The 20,252-nt window shown below is 39.0% G+C and overlaps 1 protein-coding gene across 1 annotated transcript in view; it reads right to left on the minus strand.

The window, feature by feature from the left end:
- The window catches only part of cfap20dc (CFAP20 domain containing), a 31,169-nt gene extending 11,262 nt beyond the window's left edge, over positions 1-19,907 (minus strand). The window contains exons 1-14 of the mRNA XM_072383032.1: positions 19,887-19,907; positions 19,656-19,745; positions 19,056-19,149; positions 18,898-18,970; positions 17,918-18,032; positions 17,659-17,806; positions 17,156-17,284; positions 15,005-15,177; positions 13,673-13,754; positions 12,544-12,654; positions 12,328-12,420; positions 10,686-11,008; positions 3,297-3,638; positions 1,436-1,675 (exon numbers count right to left, since the gene is read on the minus strand). Of these exons, the coding sequence (XP_072239133.1) occupies positions 1,436-1,675; positions 3,297-3,638; positions 10,686-11,008; positions 12,328-12,420; positions 12,544-12,654; positions 13,673-13,754; positions 15,005-15,177; positions 17,156-17,284; positions 17,659-17,806; positions 17,918-18,032; positions 18,898-18,970; positions 19,056-19,149; positions 19,656-19,745; positions 19,887-19,907 (2,034 nt within the window). The remainder of the gene's footprint in view (positions 1-1,435; positions 1,676-3,296; positions 3,639-10,685; positions 11,009-12,327; positions 12,421-12,543; positions 12,655-13,672; positions 13,755-15,004; positions 15,178-17,155; positions 17,285-17,658; positions 17,807-17,917; positions 18,033-18,897; positions 18,971-19,055; positions 19,150-19,655; positions 19,746-19,886) is intronic.
- Positions 19,908-20,252: the final 345 nt, after the last annotated feature.

Raw genomic sequence — 20,252 nt, forward strand, 5'->3', positions numbered from 1 at the left:
ACGAAGAAGATAACGCATTTCTTTACAAAATATTAAAAATATCTTTGTAATTCTATCTTCTTTTATGCTCTTTGACTGACTCAGTCTTGCATCTGAAGCTGTCATTGTCATAGTTTAAGAAATTCTGAATTCTGAAATGACATGACTGCAGAAAGCATTGCCTACAGAGAAAATACCTATCAAGTCGGCAACCACATGCAAACACGTATGAAATTTAATTCCACGCAACTGCTCAATCTACAAGTTAACTCATCTGCATTCAGCCAAGTAATGCAAGTACAGCACAAAATTGCCTGGGGGTGAAGTTCTGTCTGTACTGTTACAGTGGCTGCTGAAACAGGGAAAGCAGTCACTATGAGTGATAGCTGCAGGGTCCACTCGAATTGCAGCATCCAGGGATAAAAAATAACCTGTCATCTCCAATGAGTCCGAGCCCCAGACAGTGACTCCTCTTTATTTAGGTGTCATTACTGTCTGTTGTTTCTGTGCTTGAAAGATATGCATCGTATTCGTTTTGTTTTATTTGACACAGTGTCTCAAAATCTATATCTCTCCTAGAAAAAAAAAATGGGACAGTATTGTGTCTATTTTTTCTTTCTTTCTGTTTAGTGGGAAGCATTTTCATTATATACTGTTGGTGGTGCTGTTGCCATACAGAGTGTATTAAGAATTTTAAACACTGCAGCTGTCTTGAAATCACTTTTCTAAATCTTTTCATGTCCTTGTTGAAAACTGTACTTACTGTCCAAATTTTTAGTGTTTTTATTGTTGAACACATCACTGCGACCTCAACAAGAACCAGAAGGTGGCCATCCCTGAGGTAACAGTACTATTCAGTGTGCTGCTTGAATCTAAGCACATTAATCTATACTTGCATGTATAGAAATGGCAACAGCCTTGTCATTTGTGCATTTATAATGATTGTATTCATTGGGGGTCCTACATTGAACACAGCAGTTTTCTTTCTGTGTAAATGTATTATGCATATGCTAATGGACCACAGTACAATGACCCCCAGTAGCCAAGAGCAAACTGCACCATCTTTGAATTCTATAAAGACTTCTGGGGATAATTTCAAATGACCTAAATAATTTTCAGTCACTGGGGGAGCTGTGGGTATTATGCCAGTGTACTTTAAAAAAACTGGAAAAAGCCAATAAATGTGTCTCTATCCGCACCATCTTTTGTAATGCAGAAAACGGCCGAGAGAAAGAGGTGCATTAGCACTTCATGGTGGCAAGAGATGGACCTTGAAATGGAAATTAGCAAGAGTGAGGGTCAACCCAGGTCAAAGAAAATATTCTAGGGAGAAGACGGAGAGAGGGACAACCTACTAATGAGTTTGAGAGTCTACAGTAAAAGCTTCACATCTGCTGATTGTTAGGGAAGAGTTAACATTAAATGATGCAGAGTATCAGAAGGTTACAGTACAGACCATGGAGATGTGGGTCCAGGTTGAGGTGTCGTCACTGCTCATGCTGATGCTGACGTCACACTGATGGATTTGAGATGCACTGAGGGCCGGCACTCTACATTCAACTTCCTCCTGCTCTCTTTTCAGGCTTGCCAGCATTCTGAGCTCCTCATCATCATCTTCGTGCATCCGTCGACTGTCGTGCAGTTGTAAGACATAATGACTGGAAGCTACGGTCTTCAGCGTCTCATATTCTTCTTCCTTCAAATTTATTACCCATAAAATAGAGATCACTTATTTGGAAGCTAGCCAAAATACAATATTTTGCACACTACACACCAAATTCACAGCAAGCAAAGTGAGCACCTCAACAACAGGTTGCACTGCCAGACAGACCTTAAGGAAGCACTGGACATGCACCACTGTCTTGACCTTCTGAGGAAATGTCTTTTAACAGTAGATATATTGATTCAGGAGACTCCTATTGCAACATGATTTTTCTGACAGAGTGTAAGGAAGCCTGATGCTGTCCTGTTGGGGAATCAATGGTAGTCAATACACCGGAGCTGCAGGAGGGGAAACAAAATCCTTGTCATATTTTTCTGACAAGCTTTCAGTCAAAGACATCACTGCATGTTGCCTGGTGGAGTTGGCACAAATCAGCAGTCAGGAGCTGCACTGATGAAGGATGCTGCGATATCACTCAGCAGTGAGTTGTGCAAATGTAGAAAGCAACAGCTATGTGACAGAACTCGCTTCAGGCCTTGTGATCGCTTCAGTTGACTATTCTCTGATCTTCGATCTCTTCGACAGAGGCAGGGGACTAGCTCAATTTATAACAGACTATAGTCTGTTCCTAAACATTTTCACACCTCCTCTTTAGCTGTCCAAACCAGAAGTGATTTCTGGATTTCTGACACATTACTATGGGGAAAAATAGTGACAGTGAATCATAACACCATGAGAGTCGCAATATGCTGTACATTTCAGCTAAAGATGAACAGAATTTTTCATAGCAGCTCATGTTGAAGAAGCACTTTCAAATGAATTTTAATCAAACTGATATTTGGCAATAATCATTTTCGAAGGAACAATGACTCAAAATCATTGGCGGTCTTCTTCACTCTGCTGTGGTCTCCACCAACTCCTGACAAACATCTGGATCTTTGATCGAGCCTGCTGGGTGTTCGACATTTTTTCTTGCCGTCTTTGTGAGTCTGATGTTTGATGCTGGACAAACAGTGTGGTGGATTTATCAAAGGTTTTTCTTTTCCTTTTTGAGGAAGCAGTTGCCCGTAAGGAGTATTGAGAGTCAGGCTGTGACTTGAAAATAAATTCAAAAGGCATGAAGCCTAAAGAGTATCCTTAAAGAGGGTTAAAACCTCCATGGAGCTGCAGTGATAATTCTCCTTCATTTTAGGTCTATGCACATCCCCTTTTATCCTGGACAATCATTTGATTAAAATGTCAACAGCTAATGGTGATGCAAAATCTTCATGCAAAACAGCATAAAAGGAAAATAATAATGGCTTTACGATAAAAGAGGATATTTCTTGGGTGGTCATGCCTGTTTGCATATGCAAGCGCAACATCTTAGTGAGCATGGTTGCTGTAGGATTGTTGAAATGATCAGAACTAAATTGGCATGAAGCCGAATCTTCTGAAACTATATGTGTGGAATGACACATGGGTATGTCACAGAGGTGGTAATTAGTCACCATGGCCAATTAACAGCTATTCAGTTAATTATAAGGAGGGACTCGAAAACAGTAGTTATTTGCGTGCCTTTGTTCATGTCACAAAAACAAAGAAAAAAAAAAGAACAACTCTTCAAGAGCAACTCTGTAAGCTAGCAAGTATTTTTTTAAATTGTGAGCCCTACCTTGTAGTATTTGGAGTCACCCAGTCTGACTTCTTGCAGGAGATTCCTACAGATAGATACACTGCTGTTCCCATCCAGAACCCGATTCCCTTTCTCTGACTTGGGGCACTGTCTATTAGGAGAGAGGCACCGTATAGGGACCATCCCAGCTGGTTCAGCTCTACTTACAGGTGGAAACTGCATGGAAGTGCTAGGTGGACTAAGCTGTTTTGGTGATGTTTGGTTCATGTTGGGAGACTCATGACTTTCAAGTTGCACATGCGGGGCTGCATCAGCAGTTCTGGGAGTAGCAGGGCAGGATATACTGCGTTTTTGATGCTGGAACACGATGTAGCTCTTATCCTAAAACAAACAGAAGGAATATGTGAACAAAATTTCCCAGTTACAGTAAATCATACATTATACTATTTTCAGGCTGATTACTCATCACCTTAGCATGTATGGTAGACTGATTCTAGTGTTTTAAATGAGTGACCCAACCATAATGCTTTGTTCTTAGCATTAGATTGATGTGTGCAATATGGAACATGATAATGAAATGACAAGTAATCACTGGAGCTGAAAATGTGTTGATGACTTAGCTTTAAATTAACCTTATATTTGAAAGGGCTAATGAATTTCACTTTGGAACTGCTAATCTGTCCTTCCTTAAGATTGAGGGTTAGCGCTCAGTATTGTTGCCTTCAAATGAGGATATATAAAACACTGCATACATAAGGGGAATGCTCAAAACTGAAAGTACACTCTAGTAAAAAACACAGTTTTGAATACCAAAAGTTATCCCAGCAAGCTTGAAAGCTGCATGACTGTGAAAAGTTTGGGACTTGTTCCTTAACCATGGATGGCAGCTGAATTCACAGCACTGAATTCAAATTGTAACCCAGTTTCATGCATGTAAAGTTCTCGAGAAACTAAATGCAAAGCAGTTGACCACATTAAACCCTACAACAAGGTAAGAATGTGTAGTCTGTGTGGATTCAAGCCGACTCGCCGCCTGGCCTAGCAATACACTGTATACTCAACCACTTGGAAATATCATGCATAAAGTATGTGTGGACAGAGCAAAAGTGATTATGCTGAAAAGGCTGCGGAGACTTTCTCTGCATGTATTGACACTTCCTCTCTCAAAGTACAACTGGGTCGCAGCAAAATCCATTGCAACTGTAGTGAAACAAAGCTGAAAACAGCTTCCGTCTTCCACAGAGGAGCAAGCTACACACTTCAAAATACTTCAAGCATACAATGCGTGAATGTTTCATGGTGAAAGCATAGATTTTCTATGAAGCAGTACTTTAGAACTTTTACGCTCCTCTTCTGGTTACAAACTGATATTGATTTAATATTGTTGCTTGATGAATAGATGTATTTTTCATTTGATTTTATTAAAACTTTTTTTGCTAACTGCAGAGTTCCCAGTTTAAAACTCGAGATTTAGTGAAAACAAGTCCTTTCAGTTTTCTCACCTACCTTTTCCAATATACAGACAATAACAGTTGCAAAACAAATACAACCAGAACACCAGCACACAAAAAAAATCATTAGGCTCATAATAAAGACATAACAAATGTATTTCTCAGGAATAAATTTCTCCTTGGAACTTCAACGCTCTCTCTTCTTTCCACGGTCTTTTATCTATGAGCTCTGTTTTGGGGTGAAAGGTGACCGTAAGCTGGAGGGTTCTTCAGCTCTCAATATGTTATTTGTTTTCTCCCCTCTTTCTTTGCTTTATCGTTTTCATAAGTTCAGGTGAATAAACAATGAATTACATGTATTATTGAAAGGCCGGATATGGGTGTGGCTGTGAGCTTGCGTGCGCTTAACTCAGCCACTGCACAGTCCAATGTCCGAGTTGCTTTGCGTCATAATAACAGTTCTCTCTGGAAATATAACAAACTTTACCTTGTCCCATTGTTTCTGATACATTTCTAAGTATTTCATATAGTGAAAATTCCTTGCTTTGTTCTGATTTTAATATTTCTCTCTGTTTAAGAGTCCATGCGTGCTCAAGAGAATTGCATGAATCTGATGCAATACTTTGAAAGACAATAATCCTCTAAGTCCAGAGAAGAGCAACTTGCCATAAATGAATCAATAACATAATCGGACTGACCTGTATCGGATAGTAAACCGCAGTTTGGATTTATGACTACTGACAATTTGGCAGGACATTGTAGCTTGGTAAGCTTGAGCGTACTGTATTGTATGCTAAAGTACATTACACTGTGAATCTCTCTGCTATTATTCATTCTTTTAACAGTGCAGAGATCTACAAAGATATTCAGTAGGTGTGTTTTAACTGTCGTGGCTGAACAGAGTGAAAGGACAAGCATGGCAACTTATTGGTGTTTTGGAGGCATGTGTGCAGCCCGAATACCTTCTGTAAATTCACAAATAATGTCGTGTTACATCCCCTTTGAACTGATAGCGGTGACTGCTTCAAACTTTCTGTCATGCATTTCCTGTCATAAAACTAATCAGATTAACATCCTCCACATCCAACATCAAATTTGATGCCTTTTTCATTGAATAAGCTACATGCTAGCTGTGAAGTGCAACATGAGATAGTGATTTCCAGTGTTCATTTTGGCACTATTAAATCATCAGAAGTGCCACCACACAGCTGAGATGTCTACAGACAGGGAATTTGAGACCCAAATAGCTTAAAAGCAAAGTTATTATTTCATTACATAATTTTATGCGTCAAAGTGAATCCACTTTTCCAATTTCCTTTGTATACTCTTTAGCGTGTTAAGAAAACAAAATGATTTCCCAGATTTATAGCTGGGTCTCTGTTCAACAGAACATCAACACAAATGTGGCTGCACAGAACAAAATAGAGGTACATAGATGAATTTTATGAGTTTAATATGAAGAATGCTTGTCATTATCAAAAAATAAATATAGCAAATCTCATTTCCTCACTATTTCCCCCCAAAGAAATTCTTAAATTATAACGTAATTGTAGTTATCGTTGTGTCTGTAAATGTGCTTCTCTTCATTTTCTGGAAACTCTCCTGTGCCTCAATTACTGCTGCTTATTTAGCCAACAGTCCAGGTCCACAAGGCTGCATATAGATAGCCACACGATGAGGTCCAGGTTGTACTGTACTTAGTTCAAAGTGACAAGCATGCTTACTGCATATGAAAAACAGTGAATTGTTACATTGATGCTAACTGTATTCTACCAGATTAAACAGGCATCTAACTGAGTGTTTCAGATGTTCATAACAGAACTGATACTGTGGTTAAACTGTAGCCACTGAGACAATTTGCAGTAAAAATAGGAAAACACGTAAAACTATACTAAATATATAAAACATATAAACCAACTTGGTGTTTCCTAAAAGGTGTGGCACAGCATGCCAGTGTGGCCTGAGAAAAAAAATCCCAGATGTGGCCTGGAATTTTAGGACAAACACATGATCGCAAACTACAAACACACAAAAAGAAAAAAAGGCGAGTTTCAGTTTACTGCATCTGTACTTAAAGCTCACCTAATTCCAAACAACAATGTTTCTCAAAATTTGATGAAAATATTCTAAAAGCTGTGCCTCAAATGGAACTGCGCACTCAGACTGGGAGCACAGTTGCTGAATGGTAGGAATTTTTAGCGCATGACAGATCAAATGTTATCTCTGACAACAAGAAAGAAACCATCTGTTAGATGGCAAATGTTAAAATGGTACCATGCAAGGTAAAGGGGTCGGTCCACTTATAAAACCAACATAAGTTCCGTAATGAGAAATGCTTTGCCTTTTTCAAAAGAGCAGAAGAATTTAACCAGAGACATCAAGATGTTTACTGTGTGAATATGTCTGATAAGTAGATACAGACATGCTGGCAGAGCTTACAGCTTAGTAGAAAAAAAAAGGCATCACACAATAGGGCAGACAATCATCCTACCTTCTTGTTTAAAAAAAAGCGGTAGTAACGCTAAGTTCAGATTTCACAAATGCAATCAAAAGTGGCTTTGTCTGACAATATAATCAAAAGAGGAATCAGCAACATGCCAGATGGCTTAGGAAGAGCGCTTCATAAGACATGTTTTCACTGGCATCAGCTGCACCCAGGCAGCCAATTCAGACATTAAAACAGAGGACTGAGCAGTATTTTTCATGAGTGACTGACACTCAGTGTACAAAGCTCTGGATGGACTGAAAGTTCCCAACCGTCTCACATAAGACTGCTTCTGACGATGGACTCCATCGTCAGAAGCAGTGAATTTGGAGGTTAGAATTTCCAAGTTGCCAGTAGCAAAATTCAACTTGGATTCCCCAAGAAGTTGAATTTTGAAATCAGAGGAACTTCACCTGACACCACCCCGACATCATGGCAGCAGCATGGCTGCCCTGCACATAAAAAGTAGTGACAGCTGCAGTAATAAACTGTTATCAGCACTTCTGTCAGTTTGTGTCTCTTAAGACCAATTGCACAGATAATATTGTTCAACCTCTCTCAGTGAACACATTGCCATGTGGTCTGTATGCATAAAAACATGGCATAATGCACTGCTATCAGCTTGTATTGCTAAAAATAGCAACCCTGTCAGTGAGCACAACTATGAGCAAATCCAACTGTTTTTTCCAACATCATTCCCAGCTCCACTTCTGACTTCTGAGGCAAATGGATAACAGATTCGTACTCTCATCCCTGCCTTTTCTCTCTCTTTTTTTAAATTGTTGTCTACATCAAGCAATGGAAGGTTATTCCTCTTTATTGAACAGGACTTGAGGGCTCATTTTTTAGTAATATCAAGGATTTGAAAAAAACAAAACAGGTACAGGAACCTTACTAGCTTTTAGGCTGGCAAAATTATAAACTGTATATATATAAATATATATAAACTCACTCAACATACTACTGAATAAAGTGGATATGGAAAATGGAGTGCTGGACTTCACACACTTACTCTCTTCTGTCTCTCCCTCTTTTCACTCCCATTATTTCATATTATATTTTATGAGTGACTGGCTAACTCAACCAAAATTTACACAATGAAGGCAATAACCTGATATAAGGGCTGTTTAGCACAGACTTTAATATAGGTGCACCTTGAGACTCAAAAAGTCTGAAAATCAATTTATCAGCTTATGCACCGCATAGGAAGGTGTTTTTACACCAACTCCAAGTGTCTTTCAGTTGAATGGGGTTTAATTGTATTTACGTAAATACGTAGGGGCCTAATCTTGTGTTCAATAACCGATGGCCTTGGTGCATTAGTCATTGTGAGAATCACAGAAGAACATTCCACCACATTGGAGCCAGTTGGAGCATTCTTGCTATCTGAAAAATGGTGTGGTTATACAACATGTGTCATATCAGGGAGAAATGACACTGTGTCTTTTACAAAAATCTGATTTTTTTTTTTTGAGCTGTTACAAACTGTGTCTGTCTCCTTTTTAAAAAACAACCAGTAAACACAGAATAGTTGCAGGTGGGAAGTCAGTTTTAAAATACAATGCACTGCACAATATCAGTGGCAACTCTGCATTCATAAAATGTAATCACATGCCTCAGTTAATCTTCTAACCCCAATTTTTACAGAGAAGAGGCTGCTGATTTCAATGATTTAATTTGAAGTTTATTCCTTTGATCATTCCCTTTGTGTAATGTCATTGTTCAGTGTTAGAATCTGTTTTTGGTCGACGCATTCACTCTCATCAACAATTCAGTTAGTCAGTTAATCTACCTAAAGATCCTAGAGGGCAGTTGTACCTTCGTGCCATTTGGATGGTGAAGTAGAAAGACTAACAAACAAACTATATGTTCTTTAATAGCTGATATAACAGCTACGACTTCTCAATCGGGTAGTCTACTTTTTGGACTCAAGGCTCTGGTTTGGACGGATGAGAATGGCAAGTCTTCCGAAAAAGAAAAATGAATAGATAAAATAAAACAGAAAACAAAAATGCACCCCATCATTTTGTACTTTTAAAAAACAGGACTAACACTGGTGTGGTGGAGTTTGTTTCTTTTGAAGTGCTCTGTTTCTTTTGAAGTGTTCCGCTGAATTCAACAAAGAGGCTACATGATCATTTGATTGCACAGAGAGAAAAATGCTTGCCTCTAATAACCTTTGTGCACGTGGGTGTGTAAGTGTATTTGTGAGAGGGTGTGGGGGTGTGTACAGTAAGTATGCACATGAGTGTGCTGTGTGATTTCTCCCCACTTAGCAAGCATACATTTGTACTCTCTATCTCGTTGTCTTTATTAATTTTACTTCATTTACTTGTGTCTTGCTTAGTTCTGGAAGTTGTACCAGGGAGCATCTCTAATAATAAACTATGAGACTAATAGCCAATAATTAGCCTAAAAACAGCAAAATGTCAGCCTTAGATGTTGAAAGAACTGTACACTTTTACCAGGTGGTGAATGTTTATATAAAACAATTCTCAAACCCAAATTCAATTTTATAGCAAATGTCAGCTCAGAACAGAGCTTTATTGAAGAAAAAGGTTATACCGGCAGTCTACAAAGGCCACCATCGAAGTTTCACTTGTTTTAAAACAAACCTTTTTTTAAACTGCTTACATTTTTGGTTACTGAGTTCCAAACTTACACATACACACACACACACACACACACACACACACACAAACACAGAGAATGTCAATGAAAAAAAGTCTCAAGAGTCTCAAAGAATCTCAAGAGAAGGCTTGGGTTACTGATACCAACTTCTCAAATTTACTATTATTGTTTAAAAGGAGACTCTTAAGTACCTATGCTTTTCTGCTTCTTTTTTCAAACGTGAGTGCGTTAGGATGGATTTTGTTATTATCACAGTAGATAGTATAGATTGCTTTGTTGCAGGAACAAATAACAAAGCCAAACTAATCAGCGGCGCAATGAAATGGAGTTCTTAACTCAGAATTATCCGACTTATTATAAAGCTTTGAATAAGTAAAATCAATTAGCATTTCTTTGAAGATACTTCTTTTACGACTACTTCAGTTTAATTTCCCTGCACAGCATAAAAAAAAAAAAAAACTGCTCTTCTTTAATACACACATCAGAGCCATTAATAAAATATCTGGTGATGAATAACCCCAATGACCTCTGAAGTGAACTGCAGAATACAAAACAACACACCAAATTAGAGAATATACAATGCATTCTCACACCAAGGCTTTGACACTGTGGGCGTAACGTGAGGTTTTAAGATGGAAAGAATTATTTCCCAAGATAATATATAACCAGAAAAATGCTGCACTAAAAAAAATCTGACTGCTGTAGTTTTGAAATAGTTAGTTTCACAAAGCATTGGATGTGACATAACAGAGTTGTTGCTCTCATTGAAAGGACATGGTAATTTGTGTCCTAGCAACACAAGATACACTTCAAATGCTTGCGTGTCCAAAGTTCAGCATCTCTCACCTACAGCAAACATACCTCATCACTCTCACTGCCAATAAAATCATCTTCAGGCTGAGGATGATGCCGCCGTCCATTTCTGCTATGGAGCTGATCATCTGCTGTCTCCATTTTCCCCATGTCACCCTGGCCTTGCCCTCGTTTGGGTGAGTGAGGCTGGGAAGAGAAAGCGAACACCCCCTCTTGCAGAGTGAGCTGGGGTTCAGACCCCTCATTACTCCCCCAGCTGTTCCAGACCCGCAGGTCAGGAGACAAATCTGGTCGTATCAAGCAGAGACAAGACTCTGCTGGTGTAGAGGCGACTCCTGGGCTTTGCTTGGCAGGAGTACACTTAGTCTCATCTAAAATAGAAACATGTATCTTTACTTTAAGCAGGAGTGAATTCTATGAAATAGACATTGTTGCAAGTACATGTAATACATAGTTTGGGGTTCTGAGTGCACAAATAAAAGATAAAAAAAAACTGCCTTTCAAAGTATGCATGGAAGACATTTGAAACCAAACAGGCACAAGTATAATTCCAGGAGAAATAAATCCTCTTAACAGTTATGTCATCCTACAGTGAGTTAATTTGATTGTATGCCCATAAAACTCCTGATAACAATAAGCATGGTTGTAATTGATTCCCCTGCTTGTCAAAATTAAACAATTTCTCTTGCACTGACATGTTTGTAGGTTTCATTAATAATCCTGCTATGCAAATATCTTAATGAGAAAAACAACAATATAAACCTAAACATAATCAGCAATTAGGTCAGAAGTTCATTGCTGAGTCATCACTCATGCAACAACATCCTTGTCAAAAAATGACTGAGACACACATTGTTCAAGCAGATATGGCTTTCATGCATGCTTTAGTTCTGAGGTTTTACTATCGTGTTGAAGAAATATATATGTAAAGGTCAGGAGGGTAAAAGCTTTTTTAGCCTTAAATGACAGTTGCATCCATCTGCGTGTGCACGCAAGAAACAGTGAATCCTTTATCTCCAAGATAAACCTCACATCAAAGAGGGGGGCACCTAAATCTGAATGAGTGAGCACATTTGAACCTCTCGACAGTATAATCACTTCCTCTAATTGCCCACTGTGTGGCAAACCCTGGGCCCAGGAGATGTCCCTCTGACTTTTATTTAATGTGCCACATTACCATTAATGAACTAACTACTTTCCATCTGTGGGCAGGACTGCACCAAAGGAGCTTACTGCTTGTACAGAAACCTCCATAAATGAGCTCTCAGAACACATGCACTAATTCTGCAAGGACAATGTGAGGAGTGTGGGTATGTGAGCATGTGTGTATGTGAGGGTTGGGGGGGGGGGGTTCACAGGTCGGTTTGGGGAGAGTCCTGTAAGTGGCCCTGATGTGGGTTATGTAAAATTTAAAAGCGGGAACAAAAGCATATATGCAGCACAGACTGGGGCTCATTAAAATTCATGCAATATTTTGAAGAGATCTAATTTATGAATTATATAAGAGTAGGAATAAGTATTTTACTCAAGTATAAGGCAGCTGCGTATTAAATTCAGAACATGCAAAGTAGATATCAAAATCGTCCACCCTGCATATTAATCTCCTTTGTCTTATGTTCTCGTCTCTTGCTGCCTTGCTTTTCTAACTATCGCTCAGTCTAAAAGTGTACATATATTCATGTTGACTCACCTGCTGGCAGGTGCTCTTCTGTTGAGGTCAGAGGCTGTTGAGCAAACTTCTTCCTACTTATTCTCGTCTTTCTCTGGCCAGCAGATTCAGCATCTGGTGTTTATACAAAAATTAAACACCTCATTAAAAACTAAAAACAACACGAAAACCGAACCGTATCCTATAGCCGAACACACACAGACACAAGGATCATATATTGAAGTGCATACAGCTTACCCGCTGATGTCAGCCTCTCTTTTGTGGCACTGCGGACCTGCAGCCTCTTATTTCCCTGCTTGTCAAACACTCCTTTTTCGGGGTGGTGGGATTGTAATTTACAAGATGCTCCTACGTTTAATAATTTCAAGATCAGAAAAGGTTTATAGCACAATGCATTCAAACAATGTTATTAGAGGCTGCCAGAAGCATATCTGTGAACTGATTATGCACCATGAAAATCCCTAATAATGAAGGCATTTCAGTAACCGAGCTTCTTACATTCATTCAGTGCGGAAAGAATATATCCAGCAACATTATGTTCAGCTGAATTAAGGAATTTTAATCATCCAGATTTTGCATTCAGTCATGCTGAAACAACAGTATATTACCAATCATAAAAGCTGTTATTGGGTGCTTGGGAGAACATAGAAACAGACCTCTTTTTTTGTTGGTTCGTTGCTTCATATGTAATGCTTTTAAAAATCCACAGCACTTGAAAGAATGAAACAGAGACGAGGCCATGTTATTGGCACTATGGAGCTTCTGATTCACAGGATATTGCAGGCATGCTATTTCCTGGAATTTAAATGATATAATATTCCTTTATTGTCAAAATTTCTATTGCATTAGTGTTTATTGTAGGGTAGTGTAGAACAATTGCACATTTCCCACAGTACTATTTAAGGTTAGTAAATAGGGCTAATGGTTAGAAATTAGTGTCTCTCATCTTTGTATTCTGTCTCATTTTTTCTTAGAGTGGACATTTAATCAAGTACAAAAATGACTTTGAAACCACAAATGTTTGCTTCCCATTCTATCATTAGCTTGTCAAGCTACTGTCTACTGGCTACAAATATTTCTCTTGCTTTTCTGTCACAGCTGTGGAGACCTACTGACATTTCCTTAGTTTACACACACTCCAAGTCTGTACAATACGCACCGCCTTCATTGCAGCTGGGAAATCATACTTTAACTTACAAATAAACAAAGAAAAAAAACTCCAGCAAATACATATGTGGAGTTTCAAATGCTAAAATAATAGGATGAATAGATGTATGTTAAGCTGTAGAAAGCATTCAGACAATATAAAAATTACACTATGCTATGTTCTCAAACTTATCCTCTTGGAGAATATGGCAATGCTGACCGTGTAATAAATCCACACCCTGCACTGCAATATCCTGAGTCTGTGCAGCAATCTTTTGGTCCAGTATACTTGATGGGGAACCCTGTGGGATACAATCAAATGAAACTAAATCAAAGACAACATATTCTGTATTTTTCTCACCATAATGGTACACATAATTCACAGGATCAGCCACAACGTTAAAAACGTTACGTGAATTACATTGGCGGGTTTGCTACAGTGGCACCGGTCAAGTGGTGAGCCTGCAAGTAAACATTCAGTTGTTGAAGGTGACATGTTGGATCAGGAAAAGAAAAAATAAACTGGTGAGAGTTTAGCATGAAGGTAGACGGCTGGATCAGAGTAGATCATCTGCAAAACAGCAGGAACTTCATGCAGTGTAGTGGTTATTTCCACCAACCATTGCAGAGGCAACAACGCATGACCATGCAGCAGGATCATGGGCCCTCAAGGCTCGATGGCATGTTTGGTAAGCAAATTCTGGGCCGTGCGATCTGATCCGCCATAAGAGCATCCATCTCAAAAACTAATGAAAACTCTCAGGCTCGCTACAACAGAACGGTGTGAAAACACCCAGCGTGTCTCTGCAGCTTTTATTATGGGGCTGAGTTGCAGCAGAACAGTCAGAATGCCCATGCTGTCTATCGCCTCGAGAGATCAGCCCCTGAGCATCAGAACTGTACCCTCAAGCAATGGAGGAAGGGGGTCTGATGAATCATGTTTTATCATGGCCAGTGTGAGGTTCATCATTTACCATGTACAGGCATGTCAGCAGAATGCCCGGAGTAAAGAAGACAAGTCAGGTATGAAAGTATAAAAATCTAGGCAGCATTCTGCATGGAAACATTAATTGGTCTGAGTATTTATGTTGAAGTTTCACAACTACCACATACCTAAACATTGTTGAAATGTTCTAGTATGTGTTGAAAGCCACTTCACGTGACAACGCTATTCAAAGTTACCCTCTTTCAGCAGGATAATCCTGCTACACAGAAATATTGTTCAAGAATGGTTAGAAGAGTATGATAAACTACTGAAAGGACCTATCAGATTTCAATCCAATCAAACATATGTGGGGGTGCTCTGGGAAAACATGTCTGATCTGATGTCTGATCGAGGGCCCATCTCACCAATAACTGTAAAGGACTTAACAGATATGCTGCTAATGTGTTGGTGTCTGATACCGCAGGACATCTTCAGAGGACTTGTGGAAGCTTTTGTGACATTTCAGAACTCTTCTGGCAACACGAGAAGGGGCCTACGTGATATTTGGACAGTGTTTATAATGTTGTGACTGACCAGTGTATGTTTCACTAGGATTCATTGGATTACAGTGTGTTGTGTAAAGGGTGCACTTCTCTCCATTCTGTCTGAGGTTGTATTGCTTTTTCTTCCAGTTTGGGGAGATAGTCCAGAAACTCTGGAGCCCGAGGCTGTGTGTAAAATGCCTTGGGGCCTGGTTCTCCGATAACTGGTTGATCTGGCAGTGGGAGACTGATCAGATACTGCAGAAAGAAAGATATTTCCATTACTCACAGCTGCATACCCCAGCATTAGTAAGGTCAATGAGAAACAACATTCTGTCTAGCCACAAATCCTTTTTAAAGTCATTTTTCTATAAATGGAAAAAAATATTCCTTTTTATAATTTAACACACTTTTTATAAGATGTGTTGCCCCACATTGCAAACATGCTAAATAATAAACTGCTGTAAACAAAAGGTATACAGGTGACCCTTCAACGAACAACAGTGTACATTAGAATCTAATGGTCACAAAATGCATTTTACATACAAAGAGAATTAATAATTGGATTCAAATTAGACTCTATTGCTGGTCTGATAAGGATGAAGATTTTCTTTAATCAAGCAATCTGCTCCATTTCATTGTGAGAAAATAATGGGCTGAAGTGGGAGTTGTGATATAGCAACGACCTGACCTTGCTGTATCTGTGCCAGGGCTAATCAGGACCACCTCTGCTGAAGCTAACAGCAAAATACACGTTCCATCTGATCCTCATCAAAGTACAGAGCAAACACTTCCACTCCGCAAGACAAACATGATCGACAAGATGATACAGACAGAGCTTAGTAGGATGTACCGAGAGAGGGAAAGAGGAAATCACACTTCTGCGACATAGCAGATGGAATACACAGACATGTACTCCTGGAGTGAATACATTTCAGTGTTCTAAATCAGGAAAAAATCCCATAAAGAATGGGATAACAGGAGGGATTACAATGAGACATACGAATGATAGCTGGTTCACTCGAGATATTTTCAGCAGTGATTTGGATCTGTGAAAATGAATTGACCTTGAGAGCAGCAAAGTGTCTGTGGTGTAAGACTGAAATAATTGAGGCTTGTTTGTTGCTGCAAGAGAAAAAAAAAATGAAATAAAAAAAATAATAAATCTGTGGTTTGCTCTTAACTGTTTATGACAGATTCAGTACTTAGCAACATTCACCAAGCACCTTTGTCGCAGTTAAATTAAATGCCTGCATTAATAGCAATCGCTTTAATTATGATTAGGAACGTGGTGCTAATAATGCAGATGCTAATTACGAAAAGATATCTCTCCTGTGAGGTTACTGCTCTCTTCTAAGGGCATTGCTGCTTGATTCAACATGACTTGGACAGCTGTCAGAACAAATAAATATGTGCTGATAAAAAAGGCCACAAAGGCGCAAGAACTGGATTACTGGTGCATGTCTTTCTGTATGAGGAGATAATTGCAGCTCCCTGAGTACAGGTGAGGCCCAAAAGAACACAAAATTAAGACTGCGGGAAGTTCACATGAGGAAAACAAAGTGATTACAATCACAGTGTCTTTGCTGAAAGCCGTTTCTCGACATGAAGCCATTTGTGCACTATTTTCTGTCTTTGTGTGCAATTGAATTGTTTCATGTCTATTACCTTGTACTCTATTATATGTTTCAACCCACACCTTGGTAAATTGCCCTCAGAGCAACACCTTCCATGAGTCTGCCATCAGCCATGAATTAATGCCAAATAGTAAGTTGCAACCAAAAAAGAGGACATACACTAAATGACCCAATCTACCCAATTCTCTAGTAGAATGACTCTCCCAGCTGCAGGGATTTTATCCACTACAGAATCAGAGAGGTCAGGCATTGCTGCAGAAGATAAGGCTTCAGTCTACATGGCAGTTCATTGCAAAATTGTTCAATAGAGCTTAAGTTTTTGCGCAGGAAAATTAAGCTCTACACTGAACCCACACCTGGTTTTGTGCATTGGGCCTGTGTCATCCTGACAAAAAAAAAAAAAAATATATATATATTAAAATGCAGCGTCAAATAGATTGTCTACCACCACTGACTCTGGGGGATACACGTTTGGCTTCATTATGTACTTTCTGTTGTGTTGCACACCTTAAAAAGTCTTTAACTTGAAATGAATTGCACTTGTTTTACTGTTGTCACTGCATTCATTGATTCAGAATTCTGTTTTTCATCTCACCCACCACAATCAGAGCTAAAAGGATCAGTCTTCATCTCTGCCGTCAGCAAAGTCTCGATGTTCAACACCTGAGTGCATTGGATCACATCAGGTGGGTACTGGAAACAACGAGGGACTGTGTTCATGAGACCAGCTATATCAGTTTGAAAAAAAAAGAAAATAGAAAAAGAAAAACAACATTTTTAGGTTCTTTCCAAACAATTACCCAAAATACATTATCATGAAACAAAATCCAGTTACATAAGTAACAGTGCAATGTAACAAAATCTACCAATTAGTTCTCAGTCGAAGACGGGAGAAATCCTCCATCTGTGTATGTTAATCTATTCACACATATCCACACAGTTTCCCATAAACTCATAAGCTTTAAAAAAGTTTGCTTAGAGCTAACAATACTGAATTGTATCAGTGAGGGTAATTAGCTATTTCTACCTCCTAGATGACCACACACTACATGCTGTAATTGATTTCAGGGTAACCTGGGTACCCAGTAACCAAATGCATTACCATCATCTGACACTGCTGCAGGCTCTGCTTTCATAGTGAAGATCCGCCGGACTTTACAGGTAGCAAACAAAGTGATAGCATCCAGGCTCAAAAATCCTTTGAACAGTGCACTGGCCAATGACGCGAGGTCGATGCATAAAGTAGACCACTAAAAACAACGACACGACATGCATTTCAGCCAACAGTGACAAAGCAAAACTCCTACTATTAGGCACGAAAAGAAAAAGAAAAATGCAAAAAGGATGAATTAGATACTCACAGTGTTGCGTTTCAATCCTACGTAAGGTATTTTTGCATGCAGGAGAGTGGTGGACAACTCTTTGTGCACTGTTGATAAGTGAAGTCTTCTTTTCTGATGTTCTGAATCAGTTATGCTGTAAATAAGATAACAAAAAAGCACATAAATTATCACCAGCGTCAATGGTGTCGCTAGGAAGTGCTGACTAGATAAAAACAAAAGTTTTATTGGTCTCCAAGGTGAGCTCTTTGTTATCACTTTAATTTCACACTTTAAAATCAGCTGCTATGACACACCAAGAACTATGACAGAAACTAGATTTCCCCGGTTGTTTTAAATAGGGAATTAATAAATGGATGAATCTTCTGAAAGTAAGACTCATTTCAATGTATAATTATATATGACTCTTAGTTTTTTTGCAAATGGTTCCCATGGCTACCATAATTCCCCCTTGGTTTTTGAGGATGTTAAATATGCCAAGGTATTGTTGCAATGAACTGTGTTCCATGGATAATCCGGCCTGAATACAAGAGTTTCTATACATACAGAGTGGACCGCATTATACGATCAAAGACTGTGAGAAAGAGCAAATACCACTATTAACATATAGATATGATCATATAGCTTCATAATTTGGTCTTAAAGCCTTATCATAGTGTAACAATAGTTTAATAAAAGATAATAATAAATCTTTCATGCTAGCTTTCAGTCTTTGCTTTAAGAAAAAAAAGGTTTTCTAAACTGGTTCTCCCTATGTAAAGAAATTCTGGTACAAATTTTGTTTTATTTTATCATTGTTTTACTTAATATTAGCCCAACATTTCCGCTGTACACAGTGTGTGGTTACTGACTGCATTATGTCCTTTTACAACATCGTGCCTATATACCATTCATACGGCTGAAGACCTGCAACAGTGCGTATTATCACAAAATGTGGATCATAGCGAGAAACCATATCGATGGTAAATAAACAAATACAGCAACTTGACTGCTGTACTTACACGAGTTCAGTGGAAAAATCGTGGCACTGGGGAATATTCACTTGAAGGACCAAAAATCTTTGGATAAGTCCAACTGCGACAGAAAAGGGAGTGAATCACTATCAGCATGGATACAAGCGATACAAAACAACATGTGTGAAAGTACGGTAGTGACTTACGAGTCATTTTTCCATTCTCTGGCATTTGCATCTTGACTGTTTGGCTGCTTCCCCCCAGACAGTAAACAAATCCTTTAACTTCTTTATTATACTCCTAAGAGAGAACATAATTCAGGAGAGGCCTTGCTAAGTCCAAGTCCTTGCAGGATGTGACTGGTATACACGCTGTGTAAATGCCCCCAGGAATGACAAATGGTTTTTATGGGAGCATATATATGAGGTTTGAGCAATAAAGTCCATGTGTCAAGATCAACTCAAGCTGTAAAAAGTGTTTAGTTGGCAGTATTGCTTGGCATCTACAGTAATGAAGGTAAGATTATTTGTCAGCTCTGATAAAAGCGACTGACATCCAAAAAAAAAAAAAAAAAGCAGGTAGCAAATCAGGATGATAGTGTCATCCTGATCTGATCCATCAGGATGACACCACATGGCACTTGTGCAGTACACACCTTGTTATTGTGCTATTGCGTCGCTTTTTTTTTGTTTTTGCATTAATTGCTGTGCATTGCCGCACATGCTGACGATGACAAGCTTAGTACCCTTGATTGTGTATAACTGCAAAGGGCTACGATAAATTAGCACTACACCTGTATAACTCACTTTATATATAGCCGACGGCCCACCACAAAGCTTCCATTTAGCTACCGGGTCCTTTCCCTGTCCACTGAAGATGTCAAACACAGCTCCACCCTGCAACAAACAGAATTAAAGCTCGCTAAATTAAAGGAGTTGTCACACCAGACTAAAGAAATTAGATTATTCACTCAAAGCATGCTTCTTGGTGAAACTAACGCCTATGTTAGTTGGATTCTTCGTGTAACTTGAACCTACCTGATACGTATTCCTGAACATTTTCACAACACGTCAACAGCACGCTCACCCAGATGAAATAGTTTCGCTTTAGGGGCCACTTTTTGCATTTGCTCCAATTGTTTTGAGAGACAAACCGAAACAAAAACCACGTATTTAATCTTCAATAATAAATTTGCAAGCTACTTAAAGGCGCAAACGAAAGGGACAGGACACCAGTTTAGCTATTACGGTTTAGGTCTCCATGGTAACCAAACTTCACCACAGAACCCGGTAATGCAGCCGTCACATTTCGAAGCTCGCGAGCGCTTCCCGTCCCAGTTATTTTAGCCATCTTCCAAATCATAGTCATCATCATCATATGTTCTGGGAAGATTGTATCTGTCA

This window comes from Leuresthes tenuis, unplaced genomic scaffold, assembly GCF_036924035.1.
Source record: "Leuresthes tenuis unplaced genomic scaffold, fLeuTen1.0.hap1 SCAF_3, whole genome shotgun sequence".
Lineage (NCBI taxonomy): Eukaryota > Metazoa > Chordata > Actinopteri > Atheriniformes > Atherinopsidae > Leuresthes > Leuresthes tenuis.